A 19,327-nucleotide genomic window follows, 5' to 3' on the forward strand; every position below is an offset into this window, starting at 1 on the left:
GCCACCACTTGGGGGTCAGGCACAGTGAGAGCAGTGTCCCCGTCCCCCTAGGACAGAGCAGAGGTGACAGCAGTGCCAGGGTGGTCCTGTGGATGCTGGAGACAGGGATGGAGACTGGGACAGGGATGTGGGCGATGACAGGGATGGAGACTGGGATGGGGACAGAGAATGGGACAGGGATAGAGAATGGGACAGGGATAGAGAATGGGACAGGACAGGGATGCAGCATCCCAGCTCCTGGAGCTGTCAGTGATTCCCAGCCCCATTCCACATCCATCCCCTGCCCCCCTGGTTCTGGATGGGTCCAGGAGCTGCTGCTTGCACCCAGCCTTGGATCTCACCCCAAATCTCTCTGAGCGCCCATCTCCGGGCATCCCACTTCCAGGGGGTGTTATCCTATGGAGCAGATCCCGGGATGAGGGTGCGAGCTCTGCTCTGACAGCGGGAAGATGCTTCCCCCGCACCAGGGAAGCTGTTACCACTCCCTGCCCTCCTGGGAAGCGCTGAGATTGCTTTGCCTCCAGGGAAGTGGGATGCGGAGCAGGAACAGGCAGCAGCAGTAGCTTGACCCCATGGGATAGGTCCCGGGCTGTGATGAGCACAGTGAGTCCCAGTGACATCCCAGTGACAGGATGGGGTGACATCTCCCCGCCAGGCACTGGAGCATCCCCCTGTACCAGGGAGGTGTGCCCAGCACTGATCCCAGCAAGTGTCCATGGAGCTGGGGATGGATCTGGAGAGCCCCCCCCCAATCCCATATCTCCCAATTGAGCCCCCAAACTGGGATGGTGCCTGAATGGGGGTCATGGTGTTGAGCAAAACATGGGGGACCCCAAGTGTGGTCCCCAAAGGGATAGAGAAGAATCTCAGCTCATGGAAGTGCCTGGATTTGGGAAGCTGATTACATCCTTAGTTAGCTCCTTGCAGGGGTGCAGATGGAATTCCAGTGCCTCTGGCCCTTGGGGATGCTCCCTGCCTGGTTTCGGGGTGCAGGGGGATGGATGCTGTGCCCGCATCCCACTGGGGAGGAAGGATGTAGTGGGTGCGTGCTGCATCCCGGTAGAGCAGGGACCCCCTCCACATCTGGAGGAGGAACTTGGGGGGATCATGGAATGGGTTGGGATGAAGGGACCTTAAAGCTCCCCCAAGCCCCAACCCCTGCCACGGGCAGGGACCCCTTCCATAGAGCAGCTTGCTCCAAGCCCCTGTGTCCAACCTGGCCTTGAGCACTGCCAGGGATGGGAATCCCAAAGTCCTTCTCTTCAGGCTGCTCCATCCTTTCCCCCCAGCCTGTGTTTGTCCTGGGATTGCCTCAACCTTGCCCTTGGCATGGGGATACAGGGATCAGCCTGGCCCGAGGCCATCAGGATTCCCTGTTTATGGCAATAAATGGGATGTGTCCTGGTGGAGGCTCCGGCTGCGCGCTGAATCCCTGCTCAGCAATGAACAGGGGACGTCTGGGTAGCAAAGGGCTGCAGAGCCCCAGACATGGGTCCACAGCATCCACAGGGATGGGCAGCATGGGATAGCTGCAGGATGGAGGAGCTGGGATGGAAGCAGGAGGAGCGGGATGAATGGGATGCGTGGGACAAGCGGGATGAGCGAGACGAGCAGGATGAGCGGGATGAGTGGGATAAATGGGGTGCATGAGTGGGATGAGCAGGAGAAATGGGACAAGCAGCACAAGTGGGATGAGCAGGACTAGTGGGATAAGTGGGATGAGTAGGACCAGTGGGACAAGCAGGGTGAGTGGGATGAGTGGGATGAGTGGGATGAGCGGGATGCCCTTCCTGAGCCCCCCGCCCCATGCATCAAACCCTCCTGCCTGCTCCCGCTGCTCTCCTCATCTCAGGAATGGCTTTTTTTAGCTCCCTCAGCTTCCCCCCCCCCCGCCTCCGGGGTGGGCCCCGGATTCCCGGCCCTATTAAAGCATCACCCGCATCCAGCTGCATCTGTCCGTCCCCGTGCCGAGGATGCCGCTGGCATTTGATGCTCCCGGATACGCCGGGATCTGCTCCGTGTTCCCGCTGCTGAGAGCAGGGATGCTGAGCCGCCACGGAGGGACAGAGGGACGTGGGGATGGACCCACACCAAGGCCTGGCTGTATTCTACAGTGCATGTGTCTCCAGTGTGAGTAGGTGACTGGAGATGCGGCCCTGTTGGAATAACATCCGGTGTCCGAGGCTTCGGATGGAAGATCCCGCCTGGATCCGGCCTCATAGCCAAGGATGCTCCCGGGATGGTCCCAGCCAGGGTGCCGGGGGTGCAGGGATGGGGACGGGGTCCGGAGGGTGGCACTGGGGCTCGGATGGAGCCTGGAGCCGCCGGAAAACAGGGATTGAAGGAAGAGCAAATCCTATGGACCAGAGCTTGGAGCTTCCACCTATTCCTGTAGCAGCATTGTCCTTGTCCTGGTGTTCCAGACAAGGGGTGGAGGCAGGAATAGAGCCCGCAGTGACATGGCCATTGACATGCCTCCTGTGTCCATCAGCGTGGCTTTAGGGCCACCGTCCCACAGAGCCAGCTCCTGGGGTCACCTCCTGCCACCCCCTGTCTTCATCCCAATGCCCCGTCCATGTCCTCCTCCACTTTTGGGAACCCCGAATCTCCTTCCCGTGTTGGACATTGCCTCAAACCAGACCTTTTCACCCCAGAATGGAGCTGGTTGAGCTGGACACCCTCTGGGTGAAGGAGGTTCTGTGCCATGGGGGGTTCCTGGGGACCGATGGGAGGAGCCGGTTCCTGGTGCCCATCCCCGTGGCCTCAGGCCCCATTAACCCCCTGTCTCCGTGCTCTGCTCTCTCCCCAGGACGCGCTGCTGAGCCTGGGGGCTGTGATCGATGCCTCAGGCCTGAGGGACTCCCTCCGCCATGCGCTGGTCTCGCTGCTGCCTGCAGTGGTAGGTGGGGGATTCTCCGCTGGCTCGTACTGAGGTTGAGCTCCACACGGGGTGTCCTCCCCAGCCCACCTCAGTGGCCTCCCTGCAGACAGAGCCCTGGTTGCTGTGTTAGGTGTAAGCTGGCTCTTGGGGTCACCTTCCTGAGTACCAGACCCTGGTCCTCACCGGCCACCTCTCCATAGAGCTCCGAGTCCCTCAGGAGATGCAGGGTCCCTAATGACTTTGTGGCACCAGTGCTGGTGACCCTGGTGCTGGTGGCCCTTGGGCTCATGGTGACCCTGGTGCTGGTGATGGCTTTGGGATGGTGCTGGTGGCCCTGGTGCTGGTGATGGCCTCGGGATGGTGCTGGTGGCCCTGGTGCTGGTGATGACCTTGGGATGGTGCTGGTGGCCCTGGTGCTGGTGATGGCCTTGGGATGGTGCTGGTGGCCCTGGTGCTGGTGATGGCTTTGGGATGCTGCTGGTGGCCCTGGTGCTATTGGTGACCCCAGCACTGGTGGTGGCCCTGGGGTGCTGCTGGTGTCCCTGATGCTCATGGTGGCCCTGGTGCTGCTGATAGCCCAGAGGTGCTGGTGGCCCGTGTGTGCATGGTGACCTCGGTGCCAGTGGTGGCCCTGGTGCTCAGTGCTGGGGGTGACCCCATAGCGCTGGTGTTTGCGAGCGTGCACATGCACGTGTGAGCACGCACAGGGCTGCACGTACATGTGTGTGCAAGCACGTGTGCAGCTCTATACACACGCATGTGCAAGCGCACGGCTGCATGTGTGCGCGCAGGGACACGTTGAGCCACGATGGGATGGGTGGGGGTCCCTTTGGGGGTCCCTGTGCCCCAGAGCCCCTCTCCCCCCCCAGGAGCATGTCTACATCTACCTGCTGGAGGGGGAAACCCGACTGATCTGCGATGACCCCCCCCATGAGCTGCCAGCCGAGGGGAAGCTCAGGTGAGCCCGGCTTCTGTGTGTGCACACGCGTGTGCATGGAGGGGTTGTGTGTGCACATGTGTGTGTGCATAGAGGGGTGTGTGTGCACACGTGTGCATGGAGGGGTTGTGTGTGCACACACGTGTGTGCATGGAGGGGTTGTGTGCACGTGTGTGCATGGAGGGGGTGTGTGCACACGTGTGTGCGTGGAGGGGGTGTGTGCACACGTGTGTGTGCATGGAGGGGTTGGATGTGCACATGTGTGTGCATGGAGGGGGTGTGTTCACACACGTGTGTGTGGAGGGGGTGTGTGCACACGCGTGTGCATGGAGGGGGTGTGTGCACATGTGTGTGCATGGAGGGGGTGTGTGCGCAGGTGTGTGCGTGGAGGGGTTGTGTGTGTGCATGTGTGTGTGTGGAGGGGGGTGTGTGCATGTGTGTGCATGGAGGGGTTGTGTGTACATGGGGTGTGTGTGCATGGAGGGGGTGTGTGCACACACACATGTGTGTGTGGAGGGGGTGTGTGCATGGACACACGTGTGTGCGCGTGTGTGTGGAGGGTGTTGTGTGCGTGGAGGGGTTGTCACACACACGTTGTGTGCACACACACGTGAGTGGGGAGGGGGTGTGTGCACACGTGTGTGCGTGGAATGCCTGATGTCTCATGGGGACCAGCAGGCTCCAGGGCTGGGCAGACCCTTGTCCCCCCAGCCCTGCACCGTGTCCCCTCCTTGCTGCAGACCTGAGTCTGGGTGCGGGAGGTCAGGGACCTGTCCCCATCCTCATCCCATCCACACCCACAGCCTCATTCCTGTCCCCTTTCTCTTCGCCATCTCCATCCTCCTCCTTGACCCCATGCTCATTCCATCCCTGTCTCTATCCCTGTCTCTATCCCCATCCTCATGCCCTTTCCCTTCCCCATCCCCATTTCCATCCTCATCTTCATGCTCATCTCCATCCACCTCCTGCTCCTCATCTCATCCCCATCCCACTCTGGTCCCCGTCCTCATTCTGTGCTCCTCCCCACCTTTCTCCCACCCTTATCCCTTTTCTCCTTCCTCATTCTCATCCCCACTGCCACCCTCTTTCCATTCCCATTCCCATCCTTGTCCCCATCCTTATCCCCTTTCACATCCCCATCCTCATCCTCATCCTTGTCCCATCCCTGTCCCCTTCCTGTTGCTGTCCCTACACCCATCCCCTGGATGAGGTTGGACCCACAGGGAATTCCCTGGGTGTGAAAGAGCACGTGGAGGGCACTGGGTGTGTGCAGGGACACACATGTACCTGGGTGCCTCAGGGTGTCCGTGTCCCCGCAGGGATGCGGTGCGGAAGCAGAAGCGGCTGGAATGTGGGGGGCTGCCCCCCACCGAGCTCCCCAGCCAGCAGCTGGGACCCCTGGCAGCACCACTGGCCCCTGGAACGCAAGGTGGGTGCTGAGGTGGGGGGAGAGGGGATGGACGGATGGATGGATGGAGGGGCGGAGGGAGGGATGGATGGAGGGAGGGAGGGAGAGATGGATGGAGGGAAGGAGGGATGGAGGGATGGAGGGAGAGAGGGAGGGAGGGAGGGTGGGAGGGAGAGAGGGATGGAGGGATGGGTGGAGGGAGGGATGGAGGGATGGATGAAGGGGTGGATGGGATGGATGGAGGGATGGATGGATGGAGGGATGGATGACCAGGTTGGCCCAGAGAAGCTGTGGCTGCCCCATCCCTGGCAGTGCTCAAGGCCAGGTTGGACACAGGGGCTTGGAGCAAGCTGCTCCAGTGGAAGGGGTCCCTGCCCCTGGCTGGGGTTGGAGCTGGAGGAGCTTTAAGTCCCTTCCAACCCAAACCAGGCTGGGATTCTGGGATTCTGTACATGGGAGGATGAGTGAATTGGTGGGAGGATGGATGACGGATGAGCTGATGGGTGCATGGATGGATGCATGGATGGATGGATGGATGGATGCATGGATGGATGGACCGATGGGTGTAATGACAGGCAGATGGATGGATGGATGGATGGATGGGTGGATGGATGGATGGAGGGAGGGATGGATGGGTGGAGGGATGGATGAATGGATGGATGGATGGATGGATGGATGGATGGATGGATGGATGGATGGATGGATGGATGGAGGGAGGGATGGATGGATGGATGGATGGATGGATGGATGGATGGATGGATGGAGGGAGGGAGGGAGGGATGGATGGGTGGAGGGATGGATGAATGGATGGATGGATGGATGGGTGGATGGACCGATGGGTGCAATGATGGATGGATGGATGGATGGATGGATGGATGGATGGATGGATGGATGGATGGATGGATGGATGGATGGATGGGTGGATGGATGGGTGGCTGGCTGGATGGATGGATGGATGGATGGATGGATGGATGGGTGGATGGATGGATGGATGGATGGATGGATGGATGGGTGGTTGGATGGATGGGTGGTTGGATGGATGGGTGGATGGATGATGACTCTTTGAGATCATGGAGGGAACATGAACCTGAGGGCTCAGTGCCACAGCCCCTGGTTTCCCCAGTCCCACCCTCTCTTGCCTTCCAGTGCTCATCCTGCCACTGGTGGACAAGGACAGCGGGGCTGTGGTGTGCGTCATCCTGGTGAGCACGGGCACATGGGCAGGGCTCTGGGGTGAGAGCAAAACCCAGCCCCCGAGCTCCTCACCCCACAACCCCTCCTCAGGTGCACTGCGGCCAGCTGAGTGACCTGGACGAGCAGAACCTGCGGGCGCTGCAGAGACACGTGAGTGCCCCGGCTCCGTTATGGGTCCCAGCACCCCGGTCCCTGCCACCCCTCCCTGGGACCCTGCTCTCAGCCCCGCTGTCCCTGTCCCTCCGCAGACCCTGGTAGCGTTCCGGCGCCTGCAGGCCCTGCAGAAGCTGCAGCCCTGGCCCCAGGTCAGCCTCTCCACCAGCTCCTCCCAGACCTCCTTGGCCAAGGCTGAGAAGGTGCCCAACAGCAGCTACAGTGCCCTGGACTGCAAGATCCTGCAGCTCTGCGGTGAGGGGGGGGCAGGCAGCAGGGCTGGGGTGCAGGGCAGGGCGGTGCTGGGTGTTGAACCCCTCTCGCCCCTCCTGCAGGTGAGCTCTATGACCTGGATGCTGCCTCGCTCCAACTCAAGGTCGTCAACTATGTGAGTAGTCACCCCATGGTCCCCAGTGTGTCCCAGCACTGGGACACCCTGTTTTATCCCCCCTCCCCACATAGAATGTCCATCAAAGCAAAGAAAACCTTCAAGTCATCAGTAGTGACCAGGGTGAAGAGCCTTGTCCTTGCTATCAGTAGTGACCAGGGTGAACAGCCTTGTCCTCACCATCAGTAGTGACCAGGGTGAACAACCTTGTCCTCACCATCAGTAGTGACCAGGGTGAACAGCCTTGTCCTCACCATCACCTGTGACCAGGGTGAACAGCCTTGTCCTCACCATCAGCAGTGACCAGGGTGAACAGCCTTGTCCTCACCATCAGTAGTGACCAGGGTGAACAGCCTTGTCCTCACCATCAGCAGTGACCAGGGTGAACAACCTTGTCCTCACCATCACCAGTGACCAGGGTGAACAACCTTGTCCTCACCATCAGTAGTGACCAGGGTGAACAGCCTTGTCCTCACCATCAGCAGTGACCAGGGTGAACAACCTTGTCCTCACCATCACCAGTGACCAGGGTGAACAACCTTGTCCTCACCATCACCAGTGACCAGGGTGAACAACCTTGTCCTCACCATCAGTAGTGACCAGGGTGAACAGCCTTGTCCTCACCATCACCAGTGACCAGGGTGAACAGCCTTGTCCTCACCATCAGTAGTGACCAGGGTGAACAGCCTTGTCCTCACCATCAGTAGTGACCAGGGTGAACAGCCTTGTCCTCACCATCACCTGTGACCAGGGTGAACAGCCTTGTCCTCACCATCACCAGTGACCAGGGTGAACCTTTCCAGCCACAAGAAGAGGTTCTAGGGGGGCACCTGGTCCTGTGTGGCCCTTGTGGGTACCCAGGGAGGTGACAAAGGGTCAGACCCTCCCCTTCGGGGCCTGGGCCCCATTGAAGTGGTGACCCCCTCTCTATCCCCCCAGCTGAAGCAGGAGACCCAGTCCCTGTGCTGCTGCCTCCTGCTCGTGTCCGAGGACAACCACCAGCTCTTCTGCCAGGTGGGTCCCAGCGTGATCCCCCCACCCTGATCCTATGGGGCCTCTTGCACCCCCTAACCCATCTCCATGGGGCTCGGCCACCATCCCATGGGTTCTCCTCCCCACATCTCTTGTAGGTGGTGGGGGACCGTGTCCTGGAGGAGGAGATCAGCTTCTCGGTGAGTGGGGTGATGAGGGCTGGGGGGCAATGGGTGCCACGGGCTCACCCGTCCCCTCCACACGCAGCTCACCTTCGGGCGCCTGGGGCAAGTGGTGGAGGACAAGAAGTCCATCACCTTGAAGGACATCAGCGAGGTGGGTCCCATCCCGGACCCGGATGGGGACACGGTTGTGTGAGTGTCCCCCTCGGTGTCCCACGGGGCGCCCATCTCCCCTGCTCCCACAGGAGGAGCACAGGCAGCTGAGCAGCATGCTGGGCTGCGAGGTCACCTCCATGCTCTGCGTCCCCGTCATCAGCCGCGCCACCTCCCAGGTGGTGGCATTGGCCTGCGCCTTCAACAAGCTGAGCGGTGAGAGGTGAGCTGGGGACCCGGACCCCTTCCAGGTGCCCTTTGGGTACCCCCGTGGGGCGAGGGCTGGGCCGTTCGCTCTGGGCCCTACTGAGGGCTCTGTCTTGGTGTCCCCCTTGGGCTCTTGTCCCCCCCTGCAGCTATACAGAGGCGGACGAGCACAAGATCCAGCACTGCTTCTGCTACACCTCCACGGTGCTCACCAGCACCTTGGCCTTCCAGAAGGAGCAGAAGCTCAAGTGCGAGTGCCAGGTGAGGAGCACACCTGAGGCCGTGTCATGCCAAGCACACGCGTGTGCCCCGTGTCGCGGCGGGTGCTGACCCTGGCCCCTCTGTCCCCGCCAGGCGCTGCTGCAGGTGGCAAAGAACCTCTTCACCCACTTGGGTAGGTGCTGGTGCGGGAGCAGCGCTGAGGGTGCTGCCGGGACACGGTCACGGGGGGGTGGCCGGGGGCTTGCACTGGTGCTGCATGGGTGCACGGGTGTACACGGCATGAGCACGGAGCGCTGTGTGCACGCAGGGATGGGTGTACACGCGTGTGCTGCTGCAGGCACACTGCCGCACATAGACATGCACTGCTGCATGTATGTACTGCTGCATGAACACTAATACACTGCTGTGCACACGCTGCTGCACGCACATGAACTGCTGCAGGCACACTGCACACATACACATGCACTGCTGCATGTATGTACTGCTGCATGAACACTAATACACTGCTGTGCACACGCTGCTGCATGCACATACACTGCTGCACGCACACTGCCACACATACACATGCACTCCTGCATGTATGTACTGCTGCATGTATGTACTGCTGCATGTACACTAATGAACTGCTGCACGCACACGCACTGCTGCACACGCAAAGCACTGCTGCCTGCACACTGCCTGCACACACACTGGTGCACACCCACATGCACTGCTGCACATGCCCTGCATGCACACATACATGCACTGCTACACACATACTCTACTGCACATGCACTGATGCACACACACCTGCACCGCTGCATTCACACTGCTGCGCGCACATGCCCTGCATGCACATGCACTGCTGCACACACACGCTGCACAGGCTGCTGCCGACTTGCATGGGCTCTGTCACCGTCTGGTGTGCACACACACATGCACGCACACATGTGCACACACACACGCACACATGCACACACATACAAGTCCACACGCATGCTCCCATGCCCCTGCAGTGGGGGGTGCAGGCAGAGCCCCCCTTTCACAGCATGGGTGGGCAGGGGAAGCAGGGGGGAGGTACTCGGGCAGTCCCTGCGTGCCCCGGCTCCCTGACCCCCCCTCCCCGCAGACGACGTCTCCGTTCTGCTCCAGGAGATCATCACCGAGGCGCGAAACCTCAGCAACGCCGAGATGTGAGTGAGCCCCTGGGGGGGGCACGGGGGGGGGGGGGGGGGGTGTGGGTGACACCATTGGGTGCTGGGACCCCCCCACGGGTGCCAGCAGCGTCAGCGTCTGTTCCAGATGCTCCGTGTTCCTGCTGGACCGGCTCAGCCACGAGCTGGTGGCCAAAGTGTTTGATGGAGGAGTGGTGGACGATGAGGTGAGCGCAGGGAGCGCAGGAGGGGGCTTGGGGGGTGCCCGGGGCCCTGTCCCCAGCGTGATGTGGAATCAGGGAATGGGTTGGGATGAAGGGAGCTTAAAGCTCATCTAAAGCCACGGGCAGGGACCCCTTCCATAGAGCAGCTTGCTCCAAGCCCCTGTGTGCAACCTGGCCTTGAACACTGCCAGGGATGGGGCAGCCACAGCTTCTCTGGGCACCCTGTGCCAGCGCCTCAGCACCCTCCCAGGGAAGAGCTTCTGCCTTATCTCCAACCTGAACTTCCCCTGTTTCAGTTTGAACCCATCACCCCTTGTCCTATCACTGCAGTCCCTGATGAAGAGTCCCTCCCCAGCATCCTTGTAGGCCCCCTTCACACACTGGAAGCTGCTCTGAGGTCTCCTCACAGCTTCTCTTCTCCAGGCTGAGCCCCAGTGTCCTCAGCCCGGCTCCCCATGGCCCGCAGCGCACAGCTCGGTGCCACCACAGGCGCGCTGACGATGCCTCAATCCGTGTCCCTGCTGCAGAGCTACGAGATCCGCATCCCCGCGGACCAGGGCATCGCCGGGCACGTGGCCACCACCGGCAAGATCCTCAACATCAAGGACGCCTATTCCCACCCGCTCTTCTACCGCGGCGTGGACGACAGCACCGGCTTCCGCACCAGGAACATCCTCTGCTTCCCCATCAAGAACGAGAGCCAGGGTGAGGGCTGCTGGGGGCACGGGGACGGCGCCCGCGGTGGGAGATGGGGTCCGTGTGTGTGGTGGTGGAAGGGTGCCCTGGGGCGTGGGGGCAGCATCCGGCCCTGGCACACGGGCACTAATGTTGGCCCAAGGATGTGGCCGCCGTCCTGTCCCTCAGCGCATGGGCACAGGGCTTGTCCCCTGCCCGTGGGCACAGCACTGTCAACAGCATCTGGGTACCGCTCCGGTGGCACGGTGCTGTCCCCAGAACACGGGCATGATCCTGTCCCCAGAACGTGGGCACAGCACTGTTCCTGGTACACAGACACAGTCCTGGCCATAGCACACGGGTACAATCCTGTCCCTCTTACATGGGCACAATCCTGTCCCCAGAACGTGGGCACAGCACTGTCAACAGCATCTGGGTACCATTCCAGTGGCATGATGCTGTCCTCAGCACATGGGCATGATCCTGTCCCCAGAACGTGGGCACAGCACTGTCCCTGGTACACAGACACAGTCCTGGCCATAGCACACAGGTACAATCCTGTCCCTCTTACATGGGCACAATCCTGTCCCCAGAACGTGGGCACAGCACTGTCCCTGGTACACAGACACAGTCCTGGCCATAGCACACAACAATCCTGTCCCCAGCCATGTCCCCAGTACAGCAGTGTTCCAGGTACATGGGCACAATCCTGTCCCCAGCCATGGGTACAGCAGTGTTCCAGGTACATGGGCACAATCCTGTCCCCAGCCATGGGTACAGCAGTGTTCCAGGTACATGGGCACCATCCTGTCCCCAGCCATGGGTACAGCAGTGTTCCAGGTACATGGGCACCATCCTGTCCCCAGCCATGGGTACAGCAGTGTTCCAGGTACATGGGCACCATCCTGTCCCCAGCCATGGGTACAGCAGTGTTCCAGGTACATGGGCACCATCCTGTCCCCAGCCATGGGCACAGCAGTGTTCCAGGTACATGGGCACCATCCTGTCCCCAGAACGTGGGCACAGCACTGTTCCTGGTACATGGGCACCATCCTGTCCCCAGCCATGGGTACAGCAGTGTTCCAGGTACATGGGCACCATCCTGTCCCCAGCCATGGGTCCCCACAGCAGCTGTTCCAGGTACATGGGCACCATCCTGTCCCCAGCCATGGGTACTTCAGTGTTCCAGGTGGGCACATCCCCAGGGCACCATCCTGTCCCCAGCCATGGGTACAGCAGTGTTCCAGGTACATGGGCACCATCCTGTCCCCAGCCATGGGCACCAACCTGTCCCTAGCTAGGGTACAGCAGTGTTCCTGGTACATGGGCACCATCCTGTCCCCAGCCATGGGCACAGCAGTGTTCCAGGTACATGGGCACCATCCTGTCCCCAGCCATGGGTACAGCAGTGTTCCAGGTACATGGGCACCATCCTGTCCCCAGCCATGGGTACAGCAGTGTTCCAGGTACATGGGCACCATCCTGTCCCCAGCCATTACAGCAGTGTTCCAGGTACATGGGCACCATCCTGTCCCAAACGCACAGGCGCAGCTTTGTCCTCAGCGCATGGGTGTGATCCTGTCCCTAGCACAGGGGCACGATCCTGTCCCCAGCTTGCGGGCACCACCCTCTTTCCATTGTCCCTGGGCCCCATCCTGTCCCCAGCATCACCGCCCGCAGCCCAGGGGCCCCATCCTGTCCCCAGGCATGGGCCTGATCCTGCCCCTGTGCCCCTCCGTCTCCCTGCAGAGGTGATCGGGGTGGCGGAGCTGGTGAACAAGATCAACGGGCCCTGGTTCAGCAAGTTCGATGAGGACCTGGCCACCGCCTTCTCCATCTACTGCGGCATCAGCATCGCCCATGTATGAGGAGGGGTGAACAACGGGGGCGAGGGGGAGCCGGGGGGCACAGCACAGGGATGATGGGGGGACATTGTGTGGTCCCCGTTCCTTGGGGATAAGCGGTGGAGGGGATGGGATGGGGTGAGATGGGATGGGATAAAATGGGAGGAGATGGGTTGGGATGGGATAAAATGGGATGAGATGGGATGAGATGGATTGGGATGGGATGAAATGGGATGGGATAAAATGGGATGAGATAGGATGGGATGAGACGGATTGTGATTGGATGGGATGGGATGGAATGGAATGAGATGAGATGGGATGTGATGGGGTGGGATGGGATAGGATGTGATGGGATGGGAATGGGATGGTATGAGGTGGGATGGAATAAGATGGGGATGGGATGGATGGGATTAGATGGGATAGGATGGGATAGGATGGAATGGGATGGGATGGAATGGGATGCGATGGATGGGATGGGATGGCATGGGATGGCATGGGAAGGGAAGGGATGGATGGGGAGGGCACACATGGATGTGCTGGCTGACTGGGAGGTACTGGGAGGCTTTGGGGTCCCCTCCAGAGCTCCATAACCCCCTCCACCCCCCAGTCTCTGCTCTACAAGAAGGTGAACGAGGCGCAGTACCGCAGCCACTTGGCCAACGAGATGATGTACCACATGAAGGTGAGGGGACGCGGGGACAGGGATGGGGACACGATGGGACCCCCACCACCACCACCATGGTGCCCCCCACCCCACCCCGCGGTGGTGACCCAATGTGGCGGAGGGTCCCGGGGATGCTGTGGCCCCAGGGACGGCGTGGGGACCCCTGGGGACCTGCTCGCGCCGCAGGTGTCGGATGATGAGTACACGAAGCTGCTGAACGAGGGCATCCAGCCCGTGGCCACCATCGACCCCAACTTCGCCAACTTCACCTACACCCCGCGCTCGCTGCCCGAGGATGACACCTCCATGGTGAGGACTGTGGGGATGGTCCCAAAATGCAGCTGCCTGCCGGGGGGGGGTGGACACCCTGCTGGGCACTGTCACCCACTGCCACCCCCCTGTCCCCTCCCCAGGCCATCCTGAGCATGCTGCAGGACATGAACTTCATCAACACCTACAAGATGGACCGTCAGACGCTCACCAGGTGGGTCCCCATCCCTCTCCTCATCCTTGTCATCATCCCCATCCTTATCCTTATCCTTATCCTTATCCTTATTCTTCTCCTTATCCTTGTTATCTTTATCCTTCCCCTTATCCTTGTTGTAATCCTTATCCTTGTTGTTATCCTTATCCTTATATCTTCCCTTGTCTTTGTCCTTATCCTTATCCTTATCCTTACCCTTGTCCTTGTCCTTGTCCTTGTCCTTTTCCTTGTCCTTGTCCTTATCCTTCTCGTTATAGTTATCGTTATCCTTGTCCTTATCCTTATCCTTATCCTTACCCTTACTGTTACCCTTCTCCTTCTCCTTCTCCTTGTTATAGTTATCCTTCTCCTTCTCCTTCTCCTTCTCCTCGTTATCCTTATCCTTATCCTTATCCTTATCCTTATCCTTATCCTTACCCTTACCCTTACTCTTATCCTTATCCTTATCCTTATCCTTACCCTTATCTTTACCCTTATCCTTATCCTTACCCTTATCACTTACCTCCTTGTCCTTGTCCTTGTCCTTGTCCTTGTCCTTGTCCTCATCCCTATCCCCATCCTTATGCTTCTCCCCATCCCCATCCCCATCCCATCCTGCCGGGGTCCACCCAGCCAAGTGAAGGTCCCCATGGGTACAAAGTCCCCCCAACCCATGTCCCTGTGTCCCCCCCAGGTTCTGCCTGATGGTGAAGAAGGGGCTGCGGGACCCCCCGTACCACAACTGGATGCACGCCTTCTCCGTCTCCCACTTCTGCTACCTGCTCTACAAGAACCTGGAGCTCGTCAACTACCTGGAGTAAGGCTGGAGCCCGTCCCCGTGCCCTGTCCCCATGGGGTGTTCCCTGCCCTCCCGCCTGCCTCAGTTTCCCTCCTTCCCCCATCTCAGAGACATCGAGATCTTTGCCCTCTTCATCTCCTGCATGTGCCACGACCTGGACCACAGAGGCACCAATAACTCCTTCCAGGTGGCCTCGGTGAGCCGAGCCCGGCGCTGGGACGCGCAGGGGTTGTGGGGACAGGGATGGAGACGGGGCCCGGGGGGTTCTGCACCCCCATAACCCCATGGATCCCACCTCTTTGCCTTGCAGAAATCAGTCCTGGCTGCACTGTACAGCTCAGAGGGCTCCGTCATGGAGGTAAGGTCCACCCTGGCCGTGGTGGTGGGGCAGGACCCTGCCTGCACCCTGCCTGCTCCATGGTCCCGTCTCCTCCTGCAGCGGCATCACTTTGCCCAAGCCATCGCCATCCTCAACAGCCAAGGCTGCAACATCTTTGACCACTTCTCCCGCAAGGTGAGCCCCAAAGCTTGGTCCCTCTTCCACGCGGAGCATCCCACATCCCACCGGAGCTCCCCGTCCCTGCATCCGGCTCTTGGGATGCTGGTAGTCACCTTGCCTGGCCCTGCAGGACTACCAGCGCATGCTGGACCTCATGAGGGACATCATCCTGGCCACCGACCTGGCGCATCACCTCCGCATCTTCAAGGACCTCCAGAAGATGGCAGAAGGTGAAGACCACGGGATAAGGGGTTGTGGTGGGACCTCAGCCCACCAAGGCTGGGAGTTGGCACCGCTGGTCCCCATAGTCCTCATGCAAGGGGTGATGGGGGCTGTGGGGCTCCTTCCTGAGCCCCCCAACCCCTGCCCCACAGTGGGCTACGACCCCAAGAACAAGCAGCACCACAGCCTCTTGCTCTGCCTGCTCATGACTTCCTGCGACCTCTCCGACCAGACCAAGGGCTGGAAGACCACCAGGAAGATTGCGGTGAGCGTCCCACCGTGGGGCTGACCCCTTAGGAGCTGCCCCATAGCACCTGCATGTCCCCCAGCACTGGAACCGACCCGCCCCCCATCATGTCCTAGGGAAGTGGTTCCTCCATGAAGGGACCCCATGGCCACGCAGTAGCTCCCCATGCCGGGAGCCTCATGGGGACATGGAGAGGGGTCTGGGGGGTGGATGGGGGGGGGGGTCACCCCGGTGTGCACCCCTCCATGCTGACAGCCTGTCCCTTGCAGGAGCTGATCTACAAGGAGTTCTTCTCCCAGGGTGACCTGGTAGGTGGCACCAAGGCTTGGGCTTGGCCAATGCTCTTGGCAAGCACCAAAGGGGCTTGGGTGAGGTGGGAGGTGGAACAGGGAGGTCTGGCCCAGAGATGTTATGGGTGTTCCATCCCTGGCAGTGTTCAAGGCCAGGTTGGACACAGCAAGCTGCTCTAATGGAAGGGGTCCCTGACATGGCCCCACCTCCATCCTTATCCTTCTCCCCATCCCCATCTCCATCCCCATCCCCATCCCTATCCCCATCCTCATCCCCATCTCTACTCCCATCCTCATCTCCATCACTATCCCCATCCTTGTTCCCATCCTTTTCTTTGTCCCAATCCCCATCCTTGTCCCAATCCCCATCCTTGTTCCCATCTCCATCCTTATCTTTGTCCCCATCCCCATCCTTGTCCCAATCCCCATCCTTGTTCCCATCTCCATCCTTATCTTTGTCCCCATCCCCATCCTTTTCCCCATCCCCATCCTTGTCCCAATCCCCATCCTTGTTCCCATCCCCATCCTTGTCCCAATCCCCATCCTTGTTCCCATCTCCATCCTTATCTTTGTCCCCATCCCCATCCTTGTCCCCATCCCCATCCTTGTCCCCATCCCCATCCTTGTCCCAATCCCCATCCTTTTCCCATCCCATCCCCATCCTTGTCCCAATCCCCATCCTTGTCCCAATCCCCATCCTTGTTCCCATCTCCATCCTTATCTTTGTCCCCATCCCCATCCTTGTCCCAATCCCCATCCTTGTTCCCATCTCCATCCTTATCTTTGTCCCCATCCCCATCCTTGTCCCCATCCCCATCCTTGTCCCCATCCCCATCCTTGCGCCAATCCCCATCCTTTTCCCCATCCCCATCCTTGTCCCAATCCCCATCCTTGTTCCCATCCCCATCCTTGTCCCAATCCCCATCCTTGTTCCCATCTCCATCCTTATCTTTGTCCCCATCCCCATCCTTTTCCCCATCCCCGTCCTTGTCCCAATCCCCATCCTTGTTCCCATCTCCATCCTTATCTTTGTCCCCATCCCTATCCTTGTCCCCATCCCCATCTCTATCCTTCTGTCTATTCCCATCCCATCCTCACCCCCATCATGTCCGGGGTTTGCAACTGGATGAGCATTAAGCTCCCTTCCAACCCAAGCCATCCCATGATGGTCTGACTGGAGAAGGGATGACCATTGCCATTGACCATCTCTACAGGAGAAGGCCATGGGCAACCGCCCGCTGGAGATGATGGACCGGGAGAAAGCCTACATCCCGGAGCTGCAGATCAGCTTCATGGAGCACATCGCCATGCCCATCTACAAGTGAGCACCCCCGTGGCTGCTGGGTCTTACCCACGCTGTGGGGCTCCCGAGCGGCGTGGTCGCACCTCGGCGGGTTCAGCCCCACGCTGATGGGTTCTCCCCCTATAGGTTGCTCCAGGACCTCTTCCCGAAGGCATCGGAGCTCTATGAGAGGGTGGCCAGCAACCGGGAGCAGTGGACGAAGGTGTCCCACAAGTTCACCATCCGCGGCCTGCCCAGCAACAACTCCTTGGACTTCCTGGATGAGGAATACGACCCCCAGCTCAACGGATGCCTGGAGCCCGAGGGGGGACACCCCATGGCAGGGGCTGAGTGAAGGGGGTGACGGGGGGGACACCATGGATGGTCCCGTCCCGTCCCCCCCCAGCCCACGGGGAGGAGGTTGTGGGGTGGTGGGGATGGACACGAGTGACTGGAGCACCATGGCGAGGGCTCAGCCACCACCCACCTCCCCTCCAGCGGGGACTGTCCCCTTCCTGTGGGTGTTCATTCAGGTGTCACCTTCACCTTGGGGCCCTCTTTGGTGGGACTCTGCCTTGGGGCCCTGTGGGGACACTATGGGGACGCCATGGGGAGGGCTGGGTGTGCTTTCAACTGCCTTAAGGCTGCAGGTTTTGTCTCCATAGGGTGACAACGGGGACGATGTCCTCAATGGAAGCACCCTCAAAGGGTTCTCACCTGAAATGGGGTCAATGGGATGGAGGGGGATGAGGGACAATGGGAGTGCTGGTGATGGGGTGAATAGCGTGGGGACATCCCTACGGACCCCAAAGGTGGAGCCAAGGCTGGGGAGGTGGGATGGGAGTGCTGGGGATGGAGGAGCCAGGATGAGACCCATGGAAAGAGGCTGGATCTACATAGAGGAGGCATCTGGGGCAGGATGCCCATGATCATGGCGATGCTCTGCCTGCATCCAGCCCCACCACACTGGAGAACCCCCTGCTTCTAACCCCCCATCACCCATGGGAGGCCCCGTGTCTTTCACCCAGCCTGGTCCCACCAAACCATGACCCCTGCAAGGGCTACACCCGTGCCAAGGCTGCAGGATTGGTCCCCACCACGTGGTGTCTCTGTGGCTCAGCACCATGGTGCCCATCCTGGAGCCTCCTTGCTGCAAGTGGCTGCACCAGTGACCAACCCGTCCATGGCATCACCCCGCTGTGGCCACCATGCATGGACCCCACCATTGTCCCTCTGGTCCTATAGACCACCATGCATGGACCCTGATGGTCTCCTGTGGCCCCTCTGGTCCTATAGACCACCATGCATGGACCCTGATGGTCTCCTGTGGCCCCTCTGGTCCTATAGACCACCATGCATGGACCCTGATGGCTTCTTGTGGTCCTTCTGGTCCCATCAACTGCCATGCATGGACCTTACCATCCTCCCATGGACCCTCTGGTCCCACGGACCACCATGCATGGACAGCAATGGCCTCCTGTGGCCCACCTGGTCCTACTTAGCACCATGCATGGATCCTGATGGTTTCCTGTGGTCCCTCTGGCCATGCATGGACCCTGCCAGTGTCCCACCACCCCTCCTGCCTTGCTGCCTGATGCATATGGACCCCACCATCCTCCTGTGGTCCTGTTGACCACCATGCATGGACAGTGATGCCCTCCTGTGGTCCCTCCTGTCCTACCAACCACCATGCATGGACCCCGATGGTCTCCTGTGGTCCTTCTAACCCATCAATCACCATGCATGGACCCTTCTGGCCACCCCATGGTCCCCCCAGCCCCACCACCAGATACGTGTGGACCCCTCTGCTCCATCAGCCCCACAGTGTCCCTCCAGGTCTTTGTCACCCCACTTAAAGCCACCCAAACCAGCCATGAGCAGGAGAACCAGGGCAGGGGGAGCCAGGAATGAGGCATTGGGGTGCACCGAGCCCCTCTGGCTGCTCCATCCAGCCCATGGGAGCCGATGGCTCCGTCACCACCACCACGGCAGAGGAAGGTGATGGAAGCAGCACGGTGAAGTCCTGGCTCTACTGGGGTTGGTCCCGATGGGGTTGGTCCCACCCGGATCAAGGGCAGCTTGGCCTGGTCTCCTGGGGTGCCCTGGAGCACACGTGTCTATGGGAGCATCAGGAGAACCTCGTCATGGACAAAGAGAACTCAATTCCTTTTGCCTTACCTACTCGGAGATGCCTTTGCCCAAACCCTGGTAGGACCCATGCGGTGACCACGTTGGCTGCTGGCTTCTCCTACAAGACCCCCCAAGCCCTTGGCCACCATGAGATACAC

At 60.2% G+C, this 19,327-nt stretch overlaps 1 protein-coding gene across 2 annotated transcripts in view; it reads left to right on the forward strand.

The window, feature by feature from the left end:
• Positions 1–18,453, forward strand: part of PDE2A (phosphodiesterase 2A) — a 63,043-nt gene extending 44,590 nt beyond the window's left edge. For both annotated transcript variants that reach the window (XM_057421178.1, XM_057421177.1), the window contains 29 exons: positions 2,810–2,899; positions 3,751–3,839; positions 5,138–5,247; positions 6,373–6,428; positions 6,511–6,570; positions 6,669–6,828; positions 6,909–6,961; positions 7,901–7,975; positions 8,092–8,133; positions 8,201–8,269; positions 8,361–8,491; positions 8,625–8,736; positions 8,830–8,869; positions 9,806–9,869; positions 9,979–10,057; positions 10,582–10,759; positions 12,479–12,591; positions 13,181–13,255; positions 13,424–13,546; positions 13,651–13,721; positions 14,395–14,517; positions 14,608–14,695; positions 14,810–14,857; positions 14,939–15,013; positions 15,129–15,228; positions 15,373–15,485; positions 15,737–15,775; positions 16,972–17,078; positions 17,187–18,453. In XM_057421178.1, the coding sequence (XP_057277161.1) occupies positions 2,810–2,899; positions 3,751–3,839; positions 5,138–5,247; positions 6,373–6,428; positions 6,511–6,570; positions 6,669–6,828; positions 6,909–6,961; positions 7,901–7,975; positions 8,092–8,133; positions 8,201–8,269; positions 8,361–8,491; positions 8,625–8,736; positions 8,830–8,869; positions 9,806–9,869; positions 9,979–10,057; positions 10,582–10,759; positions 12,479–12,591; positions 13,181–13,255; positions 13,424–13,546; positions 13,651–13,721; positions 14,395–14,517; positions 14,608–14,695; positions 14,810–14,857; positions 14,939–15,013; positions 15,129–15,228; positions 15,373–15,485; positions 15,737–15,775; positions 16,972–17,078; positions 17,187–17,394 (2,691 nt within the window). In that variant the 3' untranslated portion in view covers positions 17,395–18,453. The remainder of the gene's footprint in view (positions 1–2,809; positions 2,900–3,750; positions 3,840–5,137; positions 5,248–6,372; positions 6,429–6,510; positions 6,571–6,668; positions 6,829–6,908; positions 6,962–7,900; positions 7,976–8,091; positions 8,134–8,200; positions 8,270–8,360; positions 8,492–8,624; positions 8,737–8,829; positions 8,870–9,805; positions 9,870–9,978; positions 10,058–10,581; positions 10,760–12,478; positions 12,592–13,180; positions 13,256–13,423; positions 13,547–13,650; positions 13,722–14,394; positions 14,518–14,607; positions 14,696–14,809; positions 14,858–14,938; positions 15,014–15,128; positions 15,229–15,372; positions 15,486–15,736; positions 15,776–16,971; positions 17,079–17,186) is intronic.
• The last annotated feature ends 874 nt before the right edge of the window (positions 18,454–19,327 follow it).

This window comes from Pezoporus wallicus, unplaced genomic scaffold (genome assembly GCF_028554395.1).
Source record: "Pezoporus wallicus isolate ANWC-B61680 ecotype Strahan unplaced genomic scaffold, APGP_CSIRO_Pwel_v1 contig_8372, whole genome shotgun sequence".
Classification (NCBI taxonomy): Eukaryota; Metazoa; Chordata; class Aves; order Psittaciformes; family Psittacidae; genus Pezoporus; species Pezoporus wallicus.